At 45.2% G+C, this 27,269-nt stretch overlaps 1 protein-coding gene across 1 annotated transcript in view; it reads left to right on the plus strand.

Moving 5' to 3' along the window:
- Positions 1-27,269, plus strand: part of MYO16 (myosin XVI) — a 467,181-nt gene that overhangs the window by 192,472 nt on the left and 247,440 nt on the right. Inside the window, exon 16 of the mRNA XM_047086088.1 lies at positions 11,672-11,819. Coding sequence (XP_046942044.1) covers positions 11,672-11,819 — 148 coding nt within the window. The remainder of the gene's footprint in view (positions 1-11,671; positions 11,820-27,269) is intronic.

Genomic DNA, 27,269 nt, shown 5'->3' on the forward strand with positions numbered 1-27,269 from the left:
GACTCTCTAAGGCTTATTTGTAAACTAGAAAGTGTAGACCACGGAGACCAGCAGAACATGTACCTGAATGAAGCAGGATGTGCAAGACAGTGGGGGCCGTGCCAGTCTGGAAGCACCGTGCCCTCCAGCAGGACCTCACCTGAACTTGAAGACTATCCACAGGTGCCCCGCTTTCAGGCAAGGTCACGTCCCCGAGTCCTGGGGTTAGGACATAGGTGTATCGTCTGTGGGGCACAATCCAGACCACCTTAGAGGGGGTCTGTTATGTTGTCTTTACTTCTTAAACTGATTTTCAGGTTACAGACCTCATGGTTGGAGCGCCTGGGTGGCTTAGTCGGTTAAGCTCCCGACTCTTGATTTTGGCTCGGGTCATGGTCTGTGAGATCAAGCCCCGAATCAGGGTCTGTGCGGACAGTGCAGAGCTTGCTTGGGATTCTGTCTTTCTCTCCTTCTCTGTCTGCCCCTCTCCTGCTCACACACTGTCTCTCTCAAGATAAATAAATAAACTTAAAAAAAAAGGAACCTCATTGTTACCTCCAAACAGGAGGCACCAAGCACTTGAAGAAGCTACTAGCCAGTGTGATACCTTTGAACAATTACATCTGTTATCCAGACTCCTTTTCTGAAAGAAAAATAAAAGACATATTAATTGAAACTACTTTACACAAATTTTAAAGAGAGCTGAATTATTCAAATGGGTTCCCTGGAAAAGCCTTCTGAATTTTAAGTGTTCACTAAAATAGTAAATCAAATTTGAGTAAGGTTATTGCACCTCAAACTAGGTCAAATAAATGTAGGTTACAGGTTGATTTTGTACTTTATGGTAGTCTGGGTTCCCTTAAATTATCAACATTTCTAAAAGAATGGTGAGGGTTTTATTGGACAGGGAGCATTATCTTACAAATTTTAAGGTGGAGTGGACGTTGCATGTTTCCTTCATTGATCTATTGCTTCTAGTTTAATTTTTTTAAATTTTTTAATGTTTATTTTTGAGAGAGAGAGAGCGTGAGCAGGAGAGGGGAAGAGAGAGACAGAGACAGAATCCAAAGCAGGCTCCAGGCTGTGAGCCGTCAGCACAGAGCCCAGTGTGGGGCTCGAACCCATGAACTGTGAGAACATGACCTGAGCCTGACTGAGCCACCCAGTCGCCCCATGCTTTTGTAGTTTAATGCCAGCTCCCTAATCAGAGTATGTGTGTGTGTGTGTGTGTGTGTATATATATATATATATATATATATATATATATGTATATATATATACACATATACATATATATACATATATATACACATGTATATATACACATGTATATATACATATATATATATAACAGAAAGTATGATGCTTAGTTTTATGAAACACCAGCTATAGAAAAGTAGGGAATGTTCCTTGTTTTGAAGAAGATTTAATTAATAAATAGCATTGTGGTCTGGCTTTCAGCCCAATATTTTCTCCCATCTGATTACTTATTTAACAATACAATTATTCTGGGTTCCCTGGTATATGCATCAGCATGCTCGGGACGAAGTGATGTGTAAAACCTCTTACCGTCGTCCCATAGGTAAGGATGTAACGTACAAATATTGGGAAAACTTTGTCAGTGATGGTTTGTTTTCACTCATCCAGTACCTTTCACTTGGGACTTGAGGTAGTTGCTGAATCCCTAATGATTTATATTTTTCATTCAAGAGTGCCAAGAGGTTTTCCTTGTGTGAGGTTCAAAGGCACCAATGAAAATAATGGCGGAGAATATATTGATGCCATATTCCCAGCTTTTCTCTCATGATCAAGATCATAGCTGGTCTTTTTTTAGGGTCTTTTAAAGATTTTTTAGGGCAACTTTTAAAGTTGCCATTCATTTTAAAGTGTGTGCCATCTTTTGACATATGATAAGGTATCCTTTCAATCTTTTCCCCAGTGGATCATTTTCTGGTTTATAAATCTTCAAAATTACAGGATACCTGGGCACCTGGGTGGGTCAGTTGGTTGACCATCTGACTCTTGATTTCGGCTCACGTCATGATCTCACGGTTTGTGGGATTGAGCCTCACGTTGGGCTCTGAGCTGCTCTTGGAGCCTCCTTGGGATTCTCTCTCTCTCTCTCTCTCTCTCTCTCTCTCTCTCTCTCTCCCCACTCCCCCCTACCTCTGTGTCTCTCAAAATAAGTAAACAAACATTTAAAAAAAATGTGATACAGACCTCTGCCGTCTTTGGAAGTACAGGTCACAAAGCACACAGCATTCTTCAGTGGGGCCACTTGGCACAGTGCAGGGGGCTCCAGGCTGGATCTGTGTGTGCACATGGGGCGAGTGTCCTTACCGTCTTTCCCCAACTGTAAAATTAGACACCAGACCATTCTCTCCTGTGTTCCTTTCAGCATTGTTGCACTTTTTAAAAAAATGTTTATTTATTTTTTGAGAGAGAGAGCAAGCGAGCGGGGGGTGGGGGGCAGAGAGAGAGAGAGAGAGAGAGAGAGAGAGAGAGAGAGAGAATCCCAAGCAGGCTCTGGGCTGTCAGCCCAGAGCCCGACTCAGGGCTCGAACCCACGAACCGTGAGATCATGACCTGAGTCGGAACCAAGAATCAGACACTTAACACACTGAGCTCCCCCTAGGTGTCCCCAGCTTTGTTTCACTTAATTAGAGAGAATCTCCTTGTGAAGTTGAACGTTTCTAAGGTTCCAATGGAGGCTACGAACGGTTTGCGGTCACTGCTGGTCACCGTGGAAAGGGCAGGCAGAGCTGAGACCGCAGTGGGGAGCTGGGTGAGCGCCACCACACCCCTGCGCTCAGCTCAGTCAGTGGGCTGTGCGCCCGGTCCCTGCTGCAGGTGACGCATTGGAGCCCAGCTCACAGGCTCAGACCTCCTTCGGCAACTAGACATGCAAAGCCGAAATGGTCCACCTATCCCGGGCAAACCTATCTACCCACCAGATGCTTCCTTGGGTGATGAGGTGGTCTCTTCCTCTGGGACATTCACGATTGAGGAGGATGCTGGTGGGTAAATGCTGACGGGAAGGCTTTTGGAAGTTCACACATCCCAGGAAACACAGGATTCTGGTGCATTTCCTAACGGCTTCCTTGTGGAATTGCACACTCATCAGGATAACAAAACAAGTTGTGGTTTGCAAAGTATCAGGCTGTCTAATAAGAGGAGTATGAGCTTAAACTTGGAAACTTTGGAGACTCCTGAGATCTGCTTTTTCTCTTTTTTTAAATTTTTAAGCCTTATTACATTGAAATTCAGGCAAATTATTTTTCTGTAGTGATTTCGTCTGCTTTTTCTCTTTTTTAAAATTTTTAAGCCTTATTACATTGAAATTCAGGCAAATTATTTTTCTGTAGTGATTTCGTCTGCTTTTTCTCTTTTTTTAAATTTTTAAGCCTTATTACATTGAAATTCAGGCAAATTATTTTTCTGTAGTGATTTCGTCTGTTTTTTATCTTTTTTAAAATGTTTAAGCCTTGGGGCGCCTGGGTGGCTCGGTCGGTTAAGCGTCCGACTTCAGCTCAGGTCATGATCTCACGGTCCGTGGGTTCGAGCCCTGCATCGGGCTCTGTGCTGACAGCTCAGAGCCTGGAGCCTGTTTCAGATTCTGTGTCTCCCTCTCTCTGTGGCCCTCCCCCGTTCATGCTCTGTCTCTCTCTGTCTCAAAAATAAATAAACGTTAAAATGTTTAAGCCTTATTACATTGAAATTCAGGCAAATTATTTTTCTGTTGTGGTTTCGTCTGCTTTTTCTCTTTTTTAAAATGTTTAAGCCTTATTACATTGAAATTCAGGCAAATTATTTTTCTGTTGTGATTTCGCCTGTTTTTTCTCTTTTCTAAAATGTTTAAGCCTTATTACATTGAAATTCAGGCAAATTATTTTTCTGTTGTGATTTCTTTTGAAATAAGCTTTTACTTATCTCTAGTGCTTTCTTCTGCATGCTTCGTATAAATTAACGTTTTCTTTGCAACACATGGTCTGATTTCGCTTTGATGTGCTGTAACTCCCCATAAAGTCTGCCTCTTCCCGTTTTGCCAATAGTTTCAACCCGCTTCACCTATCCTGTCATTTGGTCATTTATAACCCAGCACAAACCAATATGACTGTTTGCGAGTTGTGATATATTCAGGCTCTCCCAGGACACCCTGGTCTGTGCGCACAGGTGAGTCACTGTCATAGAAGTGAGATATGCTGGCTCGTTCCTGCGTCGCCCCACTTCTGACACCCACCTTGGTATTCCCGGCCATCTCTCCGGGCCCGGAGCTGTTGCCCAGATGGTCTCCCATCCTGGTGGCCTTTGGTGGCTCCGCAGTGGTAACTTCCTGCTTGTCAGTGAGCAGAGAGCCTTTCCACTCTGGCTTCTACTGCCTGGGTGCCCCCACCGAGGTTCTTTGTCCCCATGTTTTCTCAATTTAACCTTGTTTAGAACACCCGTCCCTCCTAAAGACACAAAGCCAGCCCACTTTGTGGTTTTCAGCCTCGTTTTTCTTTTTTTCTAAGTCACTGCCTCATTTAAATGCATAAATGTGAATTAAGAAGATAGCCCACTTTGTGGCTCAGTGGAAATTGAAATCAGCCATTACCGTCAGGCTGCGAGGAGGCCTCAGCCATTTCCCTCTGAATCTGCGTAGCCCCTCGCTGGTCTCATCAAACGTCAAGTCCAGGACTGGACTCTGGGCTCTCAGAGGACAGCCCACGGGGCCCCCTGTGCCCAGGTCCTCCCACCCCATTCACATCCTCCAGCCTCACTGGACTGTTTAAGTTCCTTGGTGGTGAGGCCACGGCTTAGTTTCTCCTCTTTGCTGCCTAGGGGATGGGGACGCTTCCCTCTCCTGGAAAGTGCAGGCAATTCTTACTGCACTGGTGTCCTTTCGGGTCACTTCTTCTTCCCCAAACTCTCTTTCTAATGTGTGCGCTGGATCCCAGCTCTGTTCACTGTGGATCTGGCTCTTTCCTCATTTCTTTCATAGCACCTGTCGATATCTGGAAGTGTCCTTTTCCTGGTCTGTCTGGTTCGTTGCTGTCTGTGTCTCCTGTTGGGATATGAGCCTGTTGGTGGCACTGCTCTGGTCTGTCGGGCCAAGTGGGCAGTCCCTGACTTTTGTTGGGTTGATGAATCTAAGGAATGGATGTAAAGAGCCAATAAAACGAAGCAGCAGCTGTGTTCCTCCTTTCAGGGAGGATGTGGTGTGAAGGTTGCATGAACTCATTCATGACCACAGAGAATGCGTATTATTGAGAACGTAAATCGATAGCAGAAGTTACCGACACTTAACTCTGGCTCTTTTTTAATTAGAGATTGTTTTTCTTTATAAGGACAGTTTGTGTCTGGTAAGAATGGAACCACGTTCTCCTTCTTAGTGCCCACTCCATCCTGTAGGGATTGGGGAAGAGTCTGCGGGGGTGGGGGGACGCAGAGTCCACATGTGGGGCGTAAAGGGCATTTGGCTCCTGTCCTGCCTGCATCCTGAAGACACCCACATCCACGTAAGTGGAAACCGAAATCGGGACTCCTGGGGGGCTCAGTGGGTTAAGCGTCTGCCTCTTGGTTTCGGCTCAGGTCATGATCTCATGGTTTGAGGGATCAAGCCCCGAGTCGGGCTCTGTGCTGAGAGCACGGCACTTGCTTGGGGCTCTGTCTCTCTCTGTCTCTCTGCCCCTACCCCATCCTTGTGTGCTCTCTCTCTCTCTCTCTCATAATAAATAAAGGTTAAAAAAATGGAAACTGAAATTTTCTAACAATCAGAAATGTCTCCCAATATATATTCCAGGGCCATAGTATCTGCTTGGGAAACTTTTAAACTTACACTTGAAACCAATGAAATGGACAGTCTGTTAGGGCTTTTGCTTGTGTCCTTTGGAAAACGAACCAGAAGACCATCTCCATCTTCGTTATTAGCATCATAACTGAGCCTTAGGCTTGTCCTGTCAACTGGACATTCTTTTAGAAGTTTCAGAGTGCTTTAAGTGATCTTAGCTCCATTGAGGAGCAGCATCTTTTAGTGGTGATCAGCCACTTGGGTTTCAACGTGACAAGGCCTCCAAGAGAATTTAAATGAGGCACCATCTGAAAAGCCCCAGCACAGAGCCTGGTACGCCACAGGTACATGGAATAGCAGTCCCTTCCTCTTGGAGGCCACAGGAAGCCCGGGACCTTTATACCTCCTCGTCCCCACATTCGTATGGGGTAAAGAGAAACGTGAAAATTGACAAAGCCAGAGTCAGGACCAGGAGCCACACTTGGGCTCCTAGTTGAGGCACCTTTCCTTATACCACCCCTTGTATTAACCTTGAATAATGAAGTCAAAAGAAATGCATAAGCGTTTCTCAGGAAACAGAGAATATTTGGATATTTTAATTAAGCAAGAGTGTGCTTTTGGTGACCTTTAATTGGAGACATGATGGTCATGAAGACATGATATGCCTCTGGGAAGAGATCCTAACTGGTCATGATTTATAACTAGAAGGGCGGGGCATGGTGACAGTGAGTGCTGGAAGTTTCTGGAAGTCAGTGGGAAGGGCATCGAGGGCAGGTATTTGTCTTTTTTGAAGGAGAGGATATTTATTTCCTCCATTTTCTTTTATAATTGAACAGAAGTTGGCATAGCTCTATAAAACATTTTACTGAGTACTATGTCATATATAATCAACAAACATCTACATTTGTGCCAGAACTTTCTGAGAAACATATTCATATATAGATTTCTGGTAAGACAGAGGATCACAGGTGTATTTTAGTCAGGAATGTTCCTGAAATAAAATATCTTTTAAAACATACAGGTCTTGAGAAGTCAAAAAACCCATTAGCAGGAAGTCTCTTTCTGTGTGTGGACATTTATATGAATGAGCCAAACCCCGTTAACTCCACACCTATCGTTTTCCTTCCATTATTTTAGTGTCACTTCAGACACAACAAAAGGCTGACATTTTCTCCATTTGGAAGAATATGAGAGTCTCAGAGAAATTAGAATTTTTGGTTGTTTTGTGTTTTCTTCTAACTAAGGGCCTCTTTTAAGATACTTTTTTCTCAAAATCCTACCGATCAGAATCCTGCTAACCCACAGCAATTTTATTCTCTGCGGGAGATGAGCTAACTGGGATGATTGCTAATTACGCTGTTTTTGAATTTAGATTAAAGGTATTGAAATCACTCTGTGAGGTGGAATTTGATTAGTTTTGAATGCTCCTCTAAATGGAGCTTGGATGTTGGCTGGGACAAATGGGCGTAGGGTCACCCTTTTCTCTGAATACAGAAGCAGAAGCGTGATGGCCAGTACTCCATGCCCTCTGATATTCCTGTAGTTGATGACTAAAAAATAATGGAAAGGAACAACTATAGAAGCTTATTCCTTACATGCACAGATTTTTAAAAATATCCTCTTGAGCAGAGTTAATATTGCTAATGTTAAGTGGAAAATGTTCTTAGCAAATAATTTAAGAGAGGGAAAAAAGAGAGCAAATAAAGTGTAGTAATTAAGATCTCTTCTTGAAATTATCACCTGATTTAATACTCCAAGAGAAATGGAAAAGAAACGACACTTCCCTGTTCTAATTTTAGCGTCACCTTTCGGCAACTAATTAAAGGGATATTTTGAAAGAGCCTTTATGCACTTACGACAACTTTTCTAAAAGGTTTCTAATAAGACAACTTTTCTTAATAAGAAGTACTGATTTTGAGGTTTTTTTTTTCTTTTTGCATTCATAACCATTATGACAGGCTGAATGGGCCACTTAACTGAACTTTACCAGAGGGAAAGCACATAATAGTTTTTTCATTGGTTCAAGTAGATTTGCTATACAAAACCAAAATCAGGAGACCTCACATTTTTTTTTTTTTTTTTTTTTTTTACTTTTAGAGGCTGGACTCTAGAATAATTATACGCAGACTCATTATACAAGATGATGTTTCTAGTTCAAATGTAGGAAATAACTATGTCCATTTGACTCCCTAACAACTGTCACCTTTTGATCCAAAACAATTATTGACCGTGAATCTTTACTTCAAAGTGGAAAACTACAATAATTTACGGGTGCATTTGAAATTGAAATGCTTCATTGTTTACTGACCATTCATAATGATAAGAATAAACCTAAATTCCAATAAAAAGAATAGTTCAGAAAAACTACAAGTTTCAGCCTGCCAAACATATAGCCATAAATGTTTTTTTAATTTTTTTAATGTTTATCTTTTAATTTTATTTTTGAGAGAGAGAGAGAGAGCGCGAGCATGAGCAGGGGAGGGCCAGAGAGAGAGGGAGACACAGAATCCGAAGCAGGTTCCAGGCTCCGAGCTGTCGGCAAGAGCCTGATATGGGGCTCAAACCACGAGATCATGACCTGAGCTGAAGTCGGACACTTAACTGACTGAGCCACCCAGGCGCCCCAGCCATAAATGTTGATTGACAGTAGCTTCTGTATTGCCAGTCCTGTCTGGAAGCAAAATCGAGATTGTGATCTCCATGCTGCGTTCTCCCACCATTGTCCAACAACATGTTTTTGTGATGTGGGTTGTTTTTGTTTGTATTTTTGTAATCTTTAGCAGCAGAAGCTCCAAATAATGAATATTAAGTATTTTGCTACTGGACCTGTGAGGTCACAATGAACTAGGCAGATGGCTAGACACTCTTCAAACTGGGCTTGTGCTTTTATAGACACATCGCCTGTCTTCCTCTTTAACTGGGAAGTAAACTTTATTATTGAAGCATCTGTTTCATTATCTTACCACTAAGCTATAAACCATCGTTTGGCTCCTTTTTATAATTTTGATATAGATGTTGAAACTTGCCCAGTATACTTTCTGTATATCAAATTGTACCTGCATAAATTCAAGTTATATTGGCCTTTGCTACAGTGAGTTTCTTCCATGATTTTCAGCAGTGAGACACTATTGTCTATATATCTGGTCTTTGTATAGTGTAGCTGTATATACTTCTGATCTGGTTGATAGTAATACTTGCTAGGGTCTATAGCAGAGCTCTTTATAATCAGTATCTGTTTATATATACCATAGCAATATGACTTGTACTTTCAAATTGTAAGACATTAATGAAGAAAGTTCTAAAACTTACTTTGGTGCCTTTGTTATACCCAGGGACATGTCTTGTTTCAGATCGTATTTGTGCATGAAAGTTCTGTGTTGGGTCAAGAACAAAATAAGAGTGTCTCCTCTCATCACTTGCTTTCAACATTGTACTGGAAGCCCTAACTAATGCAATAAGACAAGAAAAAATATACACAGATTGGAAAGAAAGAAATGAAACTGTCTTTGTTAACAGATGACATGATTATCTCTGTAGAAAATTGGAAAGAATCAGCAACAAAAATTTCCTGGAACTAGTAAGCCATTATAGCAATGTTGTAGGACACATGCTTAATATACAAAAGTCAATTACTTTCCAAATATCAGCAATGAACAATTGGAATTTGACATTAAAAACAATATTATTTCCACCACTACCAAAAAATAAAACACTTAGCTATAAATCTAACAAAATATTTACAAGATCTTTGTGAGGAACACTATAAAAACCCTGATGAAAAAAATCAAAGAAGATATAAATAGATGGAAAGATATTCAATGTTTGCAGATAGGAAGGTTCGATATTGTTAAAATGTCAGTTTTCCCCAATATGATCCATAGATTCAGTACAATCCTAATAGAAATTCCAGCAGGTTACTTTGTGGGTATTGACATAAAGTTTACGTGGAGAGTTAAAAGATCCAGAAAAGCCAACACAACGTTTAAAAAGAAGAACAAAGTTGGAGGATTGGTGCTACCCAAATTCAAGACTTACTCTAAAGTGGCAGGAACCAAGACAGCATGGTACTGGTGAGAGAACAGACCAGTAGATCAATGGAACAGAATAGAGAGCCCAGGTAGACCCAGGTAAATATAGTTAACTGATCTTTGACAAAGAGCAAAGTTTGATAGAGAAATGACAGTTCTTTCAACAAATTATACTAAAATAGCAGGACTTCCTCATGCAAAAAAAAAATGACTTGAAAGGGATCATAAATCTAAATGTAAAAACAAAACTATAGGAACTCCTGAGTGGCTCAGTTGGTTAAGCATCCGACTTTGGCTCAGGTCATGATCTTGCTGTTTGTTGAGTTCTACCCCCACATCAGGCTCTGCACTGGTGGTGTGGAGCCTGCTTGGGATTCTCTCTCTCCCCCCTCTCTCTGCCCCTCCCCAACTTGCTCTCTCTCTCTCTCTCTCTCTCTCAAAATAAATAAACTTTAAAAAAAAGTATAAAACTTTTTAAACAATAACATAAGAGAAATTGTAGGTGACCTTGGGTTTGGCAATGAGTTTTTCATATAACACTAAAAACAGCAATCCGTGAAATAAATAATTGATAAGCTGGACTTCATTAAAATTAAAAATGACTGTCCTATGAAAGACACCACTAAGAGAATGAAAGGATGAGCCACAGATAGAGGTAAATATTTGCAAAACAAGAAAAACACATCTGATAACAGACTGCTAACTAAAATATGCAATGAACACTTAATACTCGGCAATAGGAAAACAACCCAATTTACAAAATGGACAGAATATCTGGACACCTCATGAAAGAAGATACACAACTGGAAAATACAAAAATGAAAAGATGCTCCACATTATAGGTCATGTAGGAAACGTGAATTAAAATAAAAATGAAATACCACTGCAAACGCATTAGAATGTCTAAAATTCAAAACACTGACAATGCCAAATACTGGCAAGGATGTGGAGCACCAGGAACTCTGATTAATTGCTTGTGGGAATGCAAAATGGCATGGCCACTTTGGAAGACAGTTTGGTGATATTTTACAAAGCTAAACATAGTCTTACCATACGATCCAGGAATCACACTCCTCAGTATTTACCCAACTGAGCTGAAAACTTATGTCCACACATAATGTGGATGCAAATGTTTATTGCAGCTTTATTCGTAATTGCAAAAACCGTAAGCAACCAAGATATCCTTTAATAGGTGAGTGGATAAATCAGCTGGTGCATTCGTAGGGTGGGCTCTTATCCGATGATTTAGGAAGTGAGCTCTCAAGCCATGAAAAGACAGAGAACCTTAAATGTATATCTTTGAATGAAGGAAACTGAAGTGATTACAACCTGAGAAGTTTGCATACTTATGATTCCAACGATATGACTTTCTGGGCAAGGTGAATCTGTAGAGACAGTACTAAGAGCAGTGGGCATCAGGGGTTAGGGAGAGAGGAAGGGATAAATACTGGAGCATCGGCTTTTTAGGGCAGTGAAACCACTCTGTTTGTTACTGTGCTGGTAGAACATGGTACTATGAACGTCTTAACGCCGGTGGAGTGTACAAAGAGTGAATATCAACACACATTTATATACTTAATTAATATTAAGCATCAATATTGGCTCATCAATTCTAACCAATTTACTACACTAACACGAGAGGTTAATGATAGGGGACACGGTGTGCTAGGTAGGAGAGAGAAGGTATGATGGAGCTCTTGGTATTTTCTGCTTAATCTTCCTGGAAACCTACAAACCGCTCTAGAAAATAAAGCCTCAGCTATTTTTCAAAAGGTCTGTATTTGAAAACAGTTGCGTTATTATCTCGTGCAATTCATTAGCGTGTGTAAATCTATGGGAATGAAACTAGTAATGCCATTTAACAGAATCCCCCCCCTTTTTTTTTCTTAACCAGCCAGAATTTATACATACATGCTCGAGAAATCCAGACTTGTTTCACAACCTCTTGGCCAGAGCAATTTTCTCATTTTCTACTTGTTGATGGATGGGTTATCTGCTGAAGAAAAATACGGGCTTCACCTTAATAATTTATGTGCACACCGGTAAGTGACTGCATATTTTCTACGTGGTAATTCCGTCCTGAAGTCGTGGTGGCATTTAAGCAGTCTTAAATTTTCTCCTGATTTTTCAGAGAAGTGGTGGGTGGGTCAAAGAGAAAAATTGGGTACTGTTAGGTTACAACCACCTGTAAAAGGATTGTAACAGGTTTTTTTTTAGAGTGTTGAGGTTTGTGTATGTATTAAGTTGTGTTTCTGTTTTCCTAATTTTCAGATCAGAATTAATAAGTGAGCATCTATATATACCTTTCTGTTCCTTTGGGTATTTTGGATATAACATTAGTTATGCATTCCTAATCTTTGGCAGTCTTTTGAAATAATGGGCAGTATTATGTGGCAATCACCGTTCATTAGTAACAGATGAAATTGCATAAGGGATGAAGACAAACGGCACATAAACCGAGGAGCTCATTTTCTGCCCTGGAGGCAGAAAGCATTTGTTCAAATGCAGATGCATTGGTCATAGGACAGGATGGAGATGAGGGACTCCTAAAGATATGAGCTGAGGAATGTCTTCACGCTGAGGGTATTTCTGCCACCTGCCCGATCCAATGTGTCTTCCCATGCGGATTGGTCCAGATTTGGATCGGGATGAGAAGAAAACAGTGGGCAGAGTGAGCCCCGTTCAGGGGAGAAAAACAGGTGCAAGAAGGGAGCAGAGGGAGCTGGGTGTACCGACCAAGCTCACTAGTAAATCTGGGACAGGGAAGAGGCACTAGACTCCGAAAGAGATATGGATTTATTTCAGATGCCTGCTAACATCTGACTTGGAGTTACTGGGTGTTACTGGATTCAAGAAGAGTGGCGTGTGTTTCATAATTTTTGAGAGCCCTTGAGAGAAAAGTGAAAGAATGCCTGAGGAGGAGGACCTGTCTTGCTGGTTGAGGCATGAAGGCAGAGAAGCCTCTGGGGCTGCAGGGTCGAGATGCCAAGTGTGAGAGATGGAGCTTTTCTGGGGTGATAGTGTCTAAGGGACTCCTGGAATGGATTGGAGGGACAATGGGGCAGCCTCTGTCGTGGCCACTGCCGTGAGGAGTTACTGAGAGTGGGGCACAGGGCCACTTGAAGGGGATGAACGGCCCTGTCCTAGCTTACCACGACGTTACCAACCACTCTCAATTTCTTTGAAAATATTACATCCAGGAGTATAGGCACAATGGGTCATGAAGAGCAGGAGAGAAGTAATCAAAAAGTTAAGGCCTTATCAGAATTGTGTTTTATTTACTGAAGGACTTTGGGGGTTTACTGTGTTCTCAAACAACAGAAATTCAGAAGAAAAAGAAAGAAAATACTCCTTTTGGAGCATGGTAGTCTAAGTAAAAGTGACTTTTTTAAAAAAAAAATAAGGATATGTTAAGCTTCTAGGGCACTGAAAATGTTTTTTACCAAATCTCCTCATTTCGTGAAGGAGGAACTCAAACCCAGAACCATAAGGAGGCTTGTGCCAAAGGGAATATGTCATGTATCCGCAGCACTGAAAGACCTGTTCCCTGGAACGAGCCTTTGTTTTGCTACATTGAGTGTCTCTAATGGGAGACGTTGTCCTTGGGAGGAAACGCATCGGATGGGCAACCCCACGTCAGGTGTTCAGGAGTAGAAGCGAGGGAGAAAAGTCTTACGGATTTCTGTGTTCCGAATCATGCTTACGAGTACAAAGTCAATGTAGACAGCAGATAATTGGTTTAGGGGGTTGTCTGTATCTATTTGCACGTGTGTGCCTGGCATTTCGGACTTAGAGCCACTGAAGAGTAAAGGACCGGAATCTTTTCTACCATTCAAAGAAACAATTTAACTTCTGGGTCTGGGGTTTGGACCCGTCTTTCCGAACGTGTGGGCGTGGGGGAGAGAAAACAAGGTCTCCTTTATGGGGGAGCCCGCCCCGGCATTCATCCCTCTTTGCAAAAGAGAGTTTGGAATCACTCAGGCTATTTAGAAAGTCAAACAGTCAGGGGTTCCTTTGTGAGAAGCTCCAACAGGAAAGAAGTCAGCAAAATCATGAATCATTCAATTCCCCTGAACAAAGAGGTTATTTTATTAAAATGTATGATAAATATCTAATGGGAACAAAACAACATTCCTCAATAAAAATACACACCACCACTCCAGATTCATAAAAATATCAGTTGGGACGTTTGTACAATGAGAATAACACAGACATAATGTTCTTTAATAATAAAACAGGGTGTTTTGCAAGTTACAATGCATCATGTGCATCACATTGTTTCTGGGGTTTCTGTGGCGTGGGTCTTCTCCCTTTTATGGTGCTGGCAAGGCTCGGGAGTTCGTATTTGTCTGACGTTTGAATTGGGGTTGGGGCCTAATCTTTATGGAGTAATGATGTATCTCAAGGACCATAATTTTTGAAATTGTTTGGGTCATTTGCAATCGGTGGTGTAAATCTCAACTTGCTAGCTTTCTGACCTTTCACACACCAGTGGCCCTTCTGAGTTTCCCCCTCAAAATCAGCACCCAACAGGTATGGGAAAAATCACGATGTATAAATAGACTATTAGGAAGAGTGCTGTTGTTACCATCACATCTACTGATCTAATTTTCTTTACAGAGATGTTGAGGTATCTGTTAAATAGACCATCCAGGGGCACCTGGGTGGCTCAGTTGGTTAAGTGTCAGACTTCAGCTCAGGTCATGATCTCACGGTTCATGGGTTCGAGCCCCACTTCGGGCTCTGTGCTGACAGCTCAGAGCCTGGAGCCTGCTTCGGATCCTGTGTCTCCCTCTCTTTCTGCCCCTCCCCTGCTTGAGCTCTCTTCCTCTCTCAAAAATAAACATTAAAAAAATTTTTAAAAAATAGACCATCCAGATATGCCTTTGCTTACTCAATGTTCATCCTACAGTGCAGCTTGAACTGAAATGTTGCTGAAGTATGTTGAGTCTTAAGGCAAATAATACCAAGAATTGCGAGCCTGCTTCCTGCAAATGTACCTCTTTCCTTCTTTAATAACAACTCATTGCCTGCGTGGAACATAAAATAGACATGGAACAGTAACTGGGGCCTGCAGACATACTCGGTATCCGTCATATGTTCTTATGTAATTGAACTCCAAAGAGAAGGAAACATTGCTGGAGCTAATGCTTTGTAATTAAAGCTACATAAGTGTCTTTTTTTAAACTTTGACTCTGTTTTTGGAATTAAAACTTTTCAGAGTCTCACATGAAAATTTATGAAGGTTTATTTCAGTGTTAAATGCCCCTAAAAATACTTTCCTGCTTGTAAAATTGGAACAATACCTAAAACAAGCAGATAGCACTGTTGCTTAACCATGGAGTAAAAATGGTACAGCCATGAGTTCCTATAGCTTAACTGCATGGAGACAATATTTATAACACTTTGCATAAGGATTTTTCTGTACAGATTGTTAAAACAACAACAACAATGATGTCAAGGAAAAACAAGTCTCTGGGTCACTAACATTTAAAGCAGGGAAAATAAGATTGCATTTACCAAGAATTTCCACTAGATGGTGCCATCTCCACAAAGTCAGGAGCTAAAAAAAAAAAAAAGGCTCATCACTAAAGGTTTCTTTTTGATTTATGGTTCTTCCTATGATTTACTTCTTTTTCCTGGCTGTTTGTTTTTCAAGTTCTATTTCAAACTCCTTTGTACGTATTCCTAACCTTGCATCTCAGGATAAATATAGTCCACGTTCGTGGGATTGGGCTTTAATGAAAGTTAGACACAGTCGTTAATTGCTTATCTTCGGTGTGCTTTATTTTTTTTTTTTTATTTTTTTTTTCAACGTTTATTTATTTTTGGGACAGAGAGAGACAGAGCATGAACGGGGGAGGGGCAGAGAGAGAGGGAGACACAGAATCGGAAACAGGCTCCAGGCTCTGAGCCATCAACCCAGAGCCTGACGCGGGGCTTGAACTCACGGACCGCGAGATCGTGACCTGGCTGAAGTCGGACGCTTAACCGACTGCGCCACCCAGGCGCCCCCTTCGGTGTGCTTTAAACAGCGTTTACAGGTTTTCATCCCAGAACAATTGGGCTCCAAAATGCAAAGAAGTTATTCCTAATCTGCCTTCATTCTGATGAGCGTCGTAAATTATTGCCGCACTGCATAGTAACATTTTCAGAAAAGGTCAGATTGTGAATTACAAGCTGAGAGCAAGCAGCCCTTGACTCAGAGCTTGTGACCTGTTTCTAACCTTGTGTGTTAGGAAACTCTGACTCATCCAGTATTTGAACTTGTGATTGCTGCCTGGGAGTGCACCTGTCACCGAGGACGCTGTGGCAGTTAACGCTCGCTGAGACTTCATTTCTTTTGCTCAGGGTTTCTTATGCACATTTAACTTGGCTTGAGAAAGTTTCACATAATTGAAAAATAGGTAAGGGTAAACTTACGTTATTATTTGAGGATGACTCTTCATTTGGCTACATATTTTAGGCAAGTAAATCTTGAAGGTGCTCCCAAGACACAGTTTCAAGATAAGAGGAATCAAAATGTATCTCTACCTGACTCTATTATGAGTTATCTACATGATAATCACAATTGTGATACCGACAACTTAGAGAGCAGTGCCCATCATCCTCCAGACCCCGTCCTACTATTCTTTTCCCTGACTCTTTGAATCCTCACCTGGACCTGAGCAGAGGACCGCTCCTGCATCAGAGAGACCAGGGCATGAAGAGGGAGAGGTCATCCAGGAGCCAGACTGGAGTCTAAGTCCTACTGACCCTCACCCTTCACCCTCTGTATTGTGCCCACAGCAATGTGGCCTGTAAATTGGCAACCACTGGCTTTGCCACCTTGCGTCAGGGACATCTTTAAGGAGAATGAAAGTGAAAGCACCAGGTCGATGTTTGCGTACATGTTTTTATTTAGAATTAGTTAAGCAAAACTAAGTCCGGACATTGTGGAGTCTGTCACCTCTATCATAAAAAGCAATTCTGGGGGCGCCTGGGTGGCGCAGTCGGTTAAGCGTCCGACTTCAGCCAGGTCACGATCTCGCGGTCCGGGAGTTCGAGCCCCGCGTCAGGCTCTGGGCTGATGGCTCAGAGCCTGGAGCCTGTTTCTGATTCTGTGTCTCCCTCTCTCTCTGCCCCTCCCCCGTTCATGCTCTGTCTCTCTCTGTCCCGAAAATAAATAAACGTTGGAAAAAAAAATTAAAAAAAAAAAAGCAATTCTGGGTTACTTCTTTCTCAGGTAGAAAAATTAAAATTTTAAGCCATAAGAGATTGCATCATCCTCGCTGAAGGTTAGAATATTGAAAATAATGGAAAGGGTTGGGTCACCTCTGTAAATGGCCAGGTAAATTTCACTTGTGAAAAGCCAGTAGCGAGGATTCAGGGTCAGGGGTCTCTTCCTTCTTTCCATTTTCGAGTCACGTGCACCCAGATGAGGAGAGAGAGGGGAAAAGAAAGCAACAAACCACACCGGTATGAGGGACATGTTCTACCTCTTTAATTAGTCTTCAGAATCCTATGGGAGAGTTGTGAGCATTCTAAATTGTTTTTATTTTTTTATCTAAAAATTGTTTTTAAATGTTTTTATTTTTATTTTTGAGAGAGAGAGACAGAGAGACAGAGACAGAACGTGAGCAAGGAAGGGGCAGAGAGGGAGGGAGACATAGAATCCGAAGCAGGTTCCAGGCCCTGAGCTGTCAGCACAGAGCCCGACACGGGGCTCAGACCCACGAACCGTGAGATCATGACCTGAGCCGAAGTTGGATGCTCAACCGACTGAGCCACCCAGGCGCCCCTAAATTGTTTTTATAATGAGACTGAAGCACAGATACATAACTTAATCAAAGACATTTAGCTAGTAAGTTTAGTTAATGAAAAAGCCAGAATCCAAACCCAGGTATGTGTGGCTTCAAGTTTTATGTTCATTAGCACTCTTTGATTGCTGGTGTCAGATACCCAACATGAACACATTTAAGAAGAAAAAGAGAAGAGGGGCGCCTGGGTGGCTCAGTCGGTTGAGCATCCGACTTCGGCTCAGGTCATGATCTCGCGGTCCATGGGTTCGAGCCCCACGTCGGGCTCTGTGCTGACAGCTCAGAGCCTGGAGCCTATTTCAGATTCTGTGTCTCCCTCTTTCTCTGACCCTCCCCTGTTCACGCTCTCTCTCTCTCTCTGTCTCAAAAATAAATAAAATGTTAAAAAAAAAATTTAAAAAAATAAAAAAAAGAAGAAAGAGAAGAAAAGAAAAAGAGGAAGGATTCAGAGAATCACATAACTAATTGGAGAAGAAAGAAGTCGTACATAACTAGATCCTGGAACTAGATGCTGTCTGTCTCTGTCTCTCTGTCTCTTTGTCTCTCTCTGTCTCTCTGTCTCTCTCTCTCTCTCTCTCTCTCTCACACACACACACACACACACACACCCCTCTGTTTTACTTTGCTTGTGTTTTCCAACATGGGGAGGAACATAACACACACAGCCCTAACCTTCCACATCTTAGGAACCCTGGAGAGGAAGCCAAAGTTCCTCTTTTCCTCTCCAAGAGGCCACCTTGGCAGCCCAGCTTAGGTCTCAGGCCCTCCCTGGTCCCTGAGTCATTCCGAAAGGGTGGAGGATGGGAGCTGTTTAACCAAAGAGGAGGACAGGGGAGCTGGGCACAAGTAAACAGCCACGTGAAGCAGGTTCCTTCCACTCTGTTCTGCTCCAACAGCCAGGCTGATCCCCAGCACCCAGAAGGGTGCCAGCCCCAGTGTGAAGACGCAGCTGTGGGGAGGCCTGGGGGGCAGGCACAGCTCACCCTGCTGATTTGCCAGGTAGCTGGGCCCCCAGCTACTCATATGCAGGACCATTAATAATGCAAATGTATTTCAGGAGAACTGCAGATACAAGGTGTGGCACGTTTCCATGTCATTTCTCTGTTATGTCTGTTTCCCCCTAAAAATAGTTTTTGGGGTTGAAGGTGAAGCAATTCTGTGATCCATCTGATCGACGGTATTATTTTTTTATCTTTTTCTCTTTTTTAAAAAAAATTTTTAACATTTATTTATTTTGAGAGAGAGCGAGCGTGAGCAGGGGAGGGGCAGAAAAAAAGGAGAGACACAGAATCCAAAGCAGGATCCAGGCTCTGAGCTGTCAGCACAGAGCCCGACGTGGGGCTCGAACTCACGAACCATGAGTTCATGACCTGAGCCGAAGTCAGATGTTTAATTGACTGAGCCACCCAGGTGCCCCATCATTTAAATCTTTTAGCATCTCTATGAGATAGATCTTAATACTCCTCCTGTTCTACAAATGGGCACACTGAGACCTACCAGATATGTAACTTGCCCGGGGCCGTGCAGGAAGGAAATGGGGGCACCGTGATTTCAAACCCGGTGATCTGTCCCCCAGGACCCAAGCGCTCAACTGGTTGCCCCTGATTGCTGTTTGTCCCCTGGGAAAGTGTGATGGCCAGCCTTAGAACTTGGAAACTGACACTCTGTCCTTACATACAGACATTAATTCCACTGTCTGCACCTTCATGATTTGGAGAAAACCGATGAAAATATACCTTTTCTCAGCATCACCAGACTATTACTCTTACTATAACTCTTTTCAGAGTTCTGCTTCTGTTCCTTGAAATTCCAGTTTGGTTGTCTTTATTTTCCCAGGCACCAATGCGAAAGGAGATACCGGGATCCCCACATACCCTCACATCTTGGTTCTTTAAATGCATCACCAAGTGCTGATTTGATGTCCTCACTCTTGCTTGGCCAGGCCTGGCCTACCCCCCATCCCGTCTACACAGATTATTGTTTTCCCGCCTCTTTAATTTTTGCTCTTTACACTCATGTCAGAATAATATTTGGTAAATTCCAATTTAGCAAATTGGAAACCTCCTAGCTCCGAAGTATCTAATAAGTATTGCTTTTCTGTCACATCAGATAAAATCTTCTTGATGATACAAGGAAACAGAGCTGGTGAGGCCTTAAGGAATTTGACGGAAGGGATTATTAACATGTACTTGGAGATTCTCTCTACTTCTGTCTCTGAGAGCCTCTGACTGGAGCTGAGCATCAGGCGAGTGAGGAAATAAACTCGGGTGACATTCGATGAGCAGTGACCATGTTTACCTTTCAGTTATGAAAAAAGAAATCCATTCTTTTGTTAGGAGAGCTCAATGTTCTGAGTCTCGCTTTTCCGGTCAGCAAATTAGATGTAATAATCTGGACTATAGATCTCCAATTGATTCTTCGTAGTCCCCAAAGACAAAATTGTTCTGAAAACCGACCGTTTATTTCTGACTCATGCTGGTAAAAGGACTGACACAACCTGAACTCGTCTGAAGCAGAATCTAAACCTGAATTGACACGTATCTCTCACTTGTTAGGAATATTCGTATGGTTTTTCCCAGAGTTAAAATGTTTGATTAAAGCATCCTGCCAATCTTGCTGGGAATATAAACACTACATTAACTTACAAAAGTAAAGAAAAATCGTCTGCATAACAGAACATGTCTGGGTCCAAAAGTTTAGGATAAAGAGTTGTGGCTGGCGTCCCCCAGTTTGTGTAGGTGTGAACCGTGGTAGTAATGATGTTTCTTGCCAAAGGGAAGCCCCACCTTACCTACCTAAGGCAGACACTCACTGAAAATGACCTCCACATCTGCCTCGGTGTCTCACAGCAGGGTCCCTTCCATTTCCAAGAGCCTCCTTCCCTCCCGGTCTCTCTTTGTCTCTCTCATCTCTGTCTCTCTCCGTTTGAATTATTTCCCCTTTATGAATAAAAATTATTTTATTGCATTCTAAATCATGCTATATCAAGATGGCAGGTGGGAGCCCCTCCGCCAGTGGGGGTGATATCATCTGTTTTGGACGTGAGGCTCAGGTAGGCTCCTGAAGCTTGTAGAGAAGAACCACAGAGCATGCTCAAGGGTTGGCTTGGTGACTCCCTATTACGTTAGAAAGACTCTCACAGTTCCGTGTGTGTGTGTGTGTGAGAGAGAGAGAGAGAGAGAAAGAGAGAGTTGGTCTCCTTCACAAAACCTACCCATGCAGCTGTAGCAACAGCGTCCCATGCTCACGTGTGTGCCACCCACCATATATGTCAGGCTAATGCAGTGGGTGCCACTTCTCTGTCTCCCAGCCCTGCTTGCCAGTGTCCTCCACTGCGGGCACCCAGCAGCCCCATATGGCCTTCCCCCGGGGCAGAGGCAGAGTGGCCATCTCCCTGCGACAGGCGAGCCTGGGTGAGCCGTCCCCATCACCCCAGCCCACGTCTGCCCCAGCCTCGTTTCATCCCCTTGCCAAGTCAATGACCATGACATGTACACATACTCCTCCTTGTTTTCCACATGCTCTTTCCCCGATGGTCTTCGGTCCCCGATCGTGGTTCCAGGGAGCCATCAGACGGACAGTACAGGGGAAGACACGGTGCTCTTCCTGGTCCCGAAATCAAGGCCCACGAATAACTGTTAGCAAAACCACACGTCGACGTGGCCTGTCAAGTCCACTTCTGCTCTTGCTGACATTTAAGGGGCTTTTGTCCTTGCAGTGGGCTGACCGCTTTGTACCTTGTCAGTATTCGATGACAAAGGCCTGTGGGCTGCTGACGGCAGTGAGCTTATCAGCAGAAAGCACGCAGCTTCCATGGGACCCTCCTCTCCTTGCCTAGGTCGTTTCGGGAAATCGCGCAACCTCTCCGTGCCTCCCCTTGGTCCTCTGTGAAGCGGGACCGGCCTCAGCACTGTCGTACATGTGGTCGGGGTGGGTGGCCGGCTGCCGGAGCCTAGAGAAGAGTCAGTTCTGTCGTTACTGCTAGAATGGAAGGCTCTTTTCCATTGGAGCCATACGTGAATAATCACCGTGATGCCAAAGACCATGAGTTCCTGTTAGAGCTTTAGCTCACGTGGAATAATTACAACCTTGGTAAGACTTCTCCTCGTGTAGGTGTGACCTCAGGGCAGTGCCACACAGGAACGTGTCACTGTGACATCTCTCCGCGGTGGAAATTTAGTCGGATCTTTGGATAACAATCAGCACAGCCCTTTGAGGCAGTGAGGGTGACGAGAGCAGGTGCAGAGAGGAGGGTGGCCTGGTGGTGACAGGCGGGGCTGGCTCTCAGGACCCCACGCTGGCTTCTCCGCGGGTCCCCCCTTACAGCAGGCGAACAGAGCATGTCGTATTACAACCTAAAGCAGAACCTGTACACTTCTGGAAAACTTCCTGTTTCATGTTTTCCCTGGGGCAAAAAATCAATTTGAATGCTTCAAATGCTTTGTCATTGTGTGTCAGCCAGAGTGGGAAAAAGAAAAGGGAGGGGTGGCGCCTGGTGGCTCAGTCCGTTGAGCGTCCAACTTCGGCTCAGGTCATGATCTCGCAGTTCTTGGGTTCGAGCCCCGCGTCAGGCTCTGTGCGGACGGCTCATAGCCTGGAGCCTGCTTCAGATTCTGTGTCTTTCTCTCTCTCTCTGCCCCTCCGCTCTGACGCTTTTTGTCTCTCTGTCTCTCAATAATAAATAAACATTAAAAAAAAGTAAAGATTTCCTTTAAGTCTAAACCTGCACTGAGTTAATCACAAGAGATGATGACCTCAGTAAGATTCTGGAATGCATGATTTGTTACCGATCGTGTGTTCTCCTCAAGAGGATTGTGTCCGGTTCGAACCAGACACGCACTGTGTATCTTACAGGCTGGGTTCTGAAACCGATAACATGATGAGGGGTTTACACAGACCCCTGTGATGACACATGTGTTCACGTGTCACGTGACCCAAAGTGCACGCAGACCCAAAGTGACGTTCCCTGGGCTCTTTGAAGCGAATGCCATTTGCTCCTGTAAATCTGCAGCCCGTCAGTGCAGTTAAAACCCTAACAACCAACATTCGTTTGTGCTGAGAACTTGACATATGTCACCTCCCCTCATCCACGGCTTGGCCTGACACAAGCCAGGGTTGACTGAGTTACCCAATGGCACGTGCTGGCGGCTCAGGAGTCACGGCCGTGGCCAGGCCCTAGATACACCCCACGTCTGCCTCTCAAACCCTGGTCTCCAAATGACAGGCGGAAGATTTCAGGGAAGTGTTTGAAAAAGAGCCACACGGTGATGGCAGCTCACGGAGAAATGTCCCCGCACACAAGGAGAGGCTGGAGCCCAAGGGCACCGATGTCAGCTGTTCATCTCACGTTCTGGTTCCAGTCACTTACGGTGAGGATGGAGAGGAGACAGAGCCTGACCACTAGCCGGTCCCTCTCCACGCCCCCGCCCCACCCCCTGCCCCCCACCCTCACTCCACCCACCCCTGCTCTCCTCCCTCGTCACTTCCCACCCCACCCACCCCTGTCCCCCACCTCACTCCACCCCCCACTTCACCTCTCCCCGGCCCCTCTTCAGCCCCCTCCACCCACCCCTTCCTCCCCACTTTACTCTACCCCCCACTTTACCCCTCTCTGCCCCCACCCCTTCTCACTCCCCTCCACCCACCCCTCCCCCTCCCCATTATCCATCCCCCACTTCACCCCTCCCCACCCCCACCCCTCTTCAACCTCCCACTCCACCCACCCCTGCCCTCCTACCTCTCTCCACCCCTCACCTTGCTCCACTGCCCCCACCATCTGGCCCCTCTCCCCATATCGTGACCCCAAACTGCCCCACTTTCACTTCCCCTTCTTGCTGCAAGCCTTCTGCCCACACACTTTCCCTCACCCCCTGCCCTCTTCACCCCTGCTTTCCTGTAGATTCAGAATTTTCAGAATTCGGGCCAGGCACTTTGGGCTTCTTTGTTTTTCTCTTGTTTGGGGATTCTGCCCCAGCAGGACTTCCCGTTCACCTTATCGTGGATGGGCACGCAGAGACCTGGTGTTTTTCATGAATTCCTCCTCGGCCAGATCTTTCCCTGCCTGCATTTGTGCTACGGCTTGGGGACGTAGGTGTGGGCACTGCTGTGTGGTCACAGGTCATTTTGTTGGCTTTGTTCTGACAGCGGCATCTTCTGTGAGCGAGCTCTCTCGGCCGCGGAGGCTTCCCCATGGGCTGTTGGGGGAAGTAAAGTGATCCCGCCTTCTTCCTTCTGCTGGCAACTTACGGCCCCTTAAGTGGCCTTGGGAGGAGTTAGCTTGCCAAGACAGGTGCATGCTGGGGCTCATACTTAAAGCGACTGCTTCTGTGAAGATACATTTGTGCAGCCCCCGAGGCACTTCCTAAATAGCAGAACCCTGTCCCTGACCGCCCCCAGCCTGGGCTCCTGCTCGGCCCGCCCCACCCACACCTGCCCCATCCTCCCCAGCCTCCCACTGCCCCAGCCAGAGCGCCCCTGAGCCTCCATATGCCCTCCTTCCCGAGCCACGGGTGACCTGTCATGCTCTGCCACCACTCTGGGGCGATCACCCACCTGTCCCTGTCCCGCTGGGCTCCCTTTGTCCCCACAAGTAACCAGTCCTCAATGCAACAGTCAGAACGATTCTTCAATGCACTCTTCTGCCCACCCTGCGCTTTTTCCTCATTTCCCTGAGGGTCGCAACCCTTGACAGCCTCCAAGGCTCTGTGTGATCTGGTCCCTCTTGGCGCTGACCTCCCTTCTAGTCCTCCGTGGCTCCCCACTCAGCCGCTAAGGCCTCCATGTTCTCCAGGGGTGCCCGGGTAGCTTCCCATCCTAGGTTTGCTCTAGCCCTTCCCTCCCCCTGGAATGTTCTTCCTCCCACTCTGCCTTGGCTAACCTCCTTACCTCTTCAAGAGTTCGCTCGCTTGTGCCCGTCTCAGTGAGCCCCCAGTAGAACCCCCACCTGAACCCCAAACACCGCATTCCCAGTCACTCTTAGCAGGCTCTGCTTCTTCTGTCCAGAGCACGCAGCACCTTAACAGGCTCTGGAATTTACTGGTTGAATGCCCCTGCTGCACCTTGTGTGTCCCCGCAGTGGGAAGTTAAGCTGCACGAGGTCATGGATACTTACTTGGCTGGATCACTGGTAACTTGAAAACGACCGGAATCGTTCTCGGCACAAAATAGCTTCTGAGTAAATGCACATTGACGATGGGCTATGTTTACTCTTATCTCCCCAAAGCATTGCTTGTGCCGAAGAGAAAAAAAAAAACCTTCAGGATGATGTCACGACGTTCCTTGTTTATTATTTGCCATAACCTGGGGCTTTCCAGTGTTGCGCTGGGGGTGTTTATTTTCAGAGTTGGCCAGTTTTATCTGTTCTGACACTGAGGTCTCTTTGTTACTGAACTCTGACAACCATGTGAAACTTCTTACGGAATCCTGGAGGAAGCAGGGTTTCTGTTGCCTTCCACTGTTAGATTAGGGCCATCGAGTCAAAACATATGTTAAAATATACTCAGTAACCTCTGTGTGTATACACATAAAAACTTCTTCTGGGGCGCCTGGGCGGTGCAGTCCATTGAGCGTCTGACTTTGGCTCAGGTCATGATCTCACGGTTCACGAGTTCAAGCCCCATGTCGGGAACCTGCTTCAGATTCTGTGTCTCTCTCTCTCTCTCTGCCCCTCCTCTGCTCGCACTCTGTCGCTCTCTGTCTCTCAGAAATAAATAAAATCGTTAAAAAAAAAAAAAAAAACCTACTTTGTCTGGCTACTTCTGTTGGCTGTGTTAACCTGCCCAGAGATGAGACTGGGGAGAGTCATGGGAACTCCTGGTCGGGTGGACCGACCTCAGATGCTGTGAGCTGTGTCCCCTCCCATTGTATGGCTCCTTCCAGCAACACCGATCTCAACAGAGCTCCAGAAACACAGCAGAGCCCAGCCTGTGCTTTGGCTGAGGCCTGGGGAAGGTCATTCATTGGGCTGTCACCCCAGCTCCACAGATGTCTCCCTCTTTGCAAATACAAACCGCCCAGTGATGATTCCTAACCACTGCCTCACAGCGTTGCTCACCCCCTTGTCTGCGGGTCGATGGTGCTGAACTTTCTAGGGCAAGAGTCTCCTTGTTCCGGTCGGCTGTGTCTCAGCAGAATCCCATGGAGCCACATTTCGTGGAGGGATATTCCAAACTGTCCTCACTTACTGGTTTACAGCTGTTGCATTTCTCCCATCATTTCAGTGTTCTGCATCGCAGAACCTCGAATGTTTCCTCGTCGCACAAAAGCAGTCAGTGGGCGCCACATAGGTGGGTCAGTGGGTCGTCTCCAGCAGTGTGGCACAGCGCGCGAGTGGGCTTCTGGTTTCACACCTTCTGCCGCGCATGAGGGCTGGTGGGATCTTGCTCAGCGCCTCGAGTCTATTTTAATCTAGTTGTCACACCCTGAGGTGTTCAGCTTAACTTTTGCATGTTCACTCTTAGCAGCAAGTGAATGATTCCCGAGTTCTGTTGCACTGAATGCGAGATCTCTTCTCTTGACTCTTGGCGTCTAAGAAAGCTCATTCCAGCAAGGGGGTTTGAGTTCCCGTATCCTCCTGACATCGTGTTGTTCAGAATTAAGTGCACAGTGTCCTTTGTGAGAGTTAGCTGGGCGTCAGCCGGAGAGAGGTTCCCCAGAGCGTAAGGACATTTAACATATGATGAACGGGGTGCCCTCGATTCTGAAATGGCAGTGCCCCCACCAGTACTGGACTTTCTGTGGTATCTTCTAAGGTGTTTGACCCATCTTTAAAACAATGAAGTTCTTACTGGGCATCTGTTTTCAGAAATAACGATGCAGTGAAGGGAGAGTATGGTGGACAGATGCACCGGAGTTAAGCCATTCAATGGCTATGGGCACTCCGTGGGTCGTTATGGCCTCTCTCTGAACCCTGCCTTTTACTTACATGCAAAGGTGGTATTAATCACTTTGACCAGTGGTTGGTGGGGACAGGGATTGGGCGTATACAAGGTGACTTACACACAGGAGTCATAAAAATAGTGTTAAAACTGTAATTGCGAGTTTATAATAGCTTTGGGGTCATCATTTTGCTTCTCTCCCCAACACATCTAACTCCCCTTCAAGTCTCCCCTCCCATGACATCACCTGAAATGTTGTCCTTAACTCTCCCCCTTCCCACGCTCGTCTGTGGACACGTCCCGGCCATGCCTGCTGCCTACACAGCAGATCCGGCCCCCTCTCCCCATCTTCCTACTACAGTCCTGGGCTGGGTGCCCATCGTCACCCACCTGAAATCCTTCAAGCCTTCCTTCTGGGTTTCCCACCACTGACTGGCCCCACACAACCCACACCCTGCTCCGCAGTCAGGTGCTCTTTCTAAAGAAAAGTCAGATCCTCGCTGTCCACCCTGCCTAAACCCCCCCAGCGCACGGAGCAGGTTCTGATCTCCTGGCTTCGCCCGCGTGATGTCTAGTCCAGTCCCTGCCGCTGTGGCTGGGCCGCTACAGGACCCATGCTCTGAAGCCCACACTCAGCCACCTGCTTGGAAGGCTCATCCCTCAGTCCTTCTTGTCACCCCGGCCTAAACCGTGGCAACACATGGTCGAGGTCTTGCAAGCTGAAATGGGCCAAGGAGTCTGACGGCCTGCTGGGCAGACAAGGGGGACCCTGGAAGACCAGCCATCCAGAGGCTGTGGGCAGCCAGGAGACTCAAGT

Source organism: Lynx rufus, unplaced genomic scaffold (genome assembly GCF_022079265.1).
Source record: "Lynx rufus isolate CCGP_SWC_20201006 ecotype Redwood Valley unplaced genomic scaffold, mLynRuf1.p SCAF_1, whole genome shotgun sequence".
Lineage (NCBI taxonomy): Eukaryota > Metazoa > Chordata > Mammalia > Carnivora > Felidae > Lynx > Lynx rufus.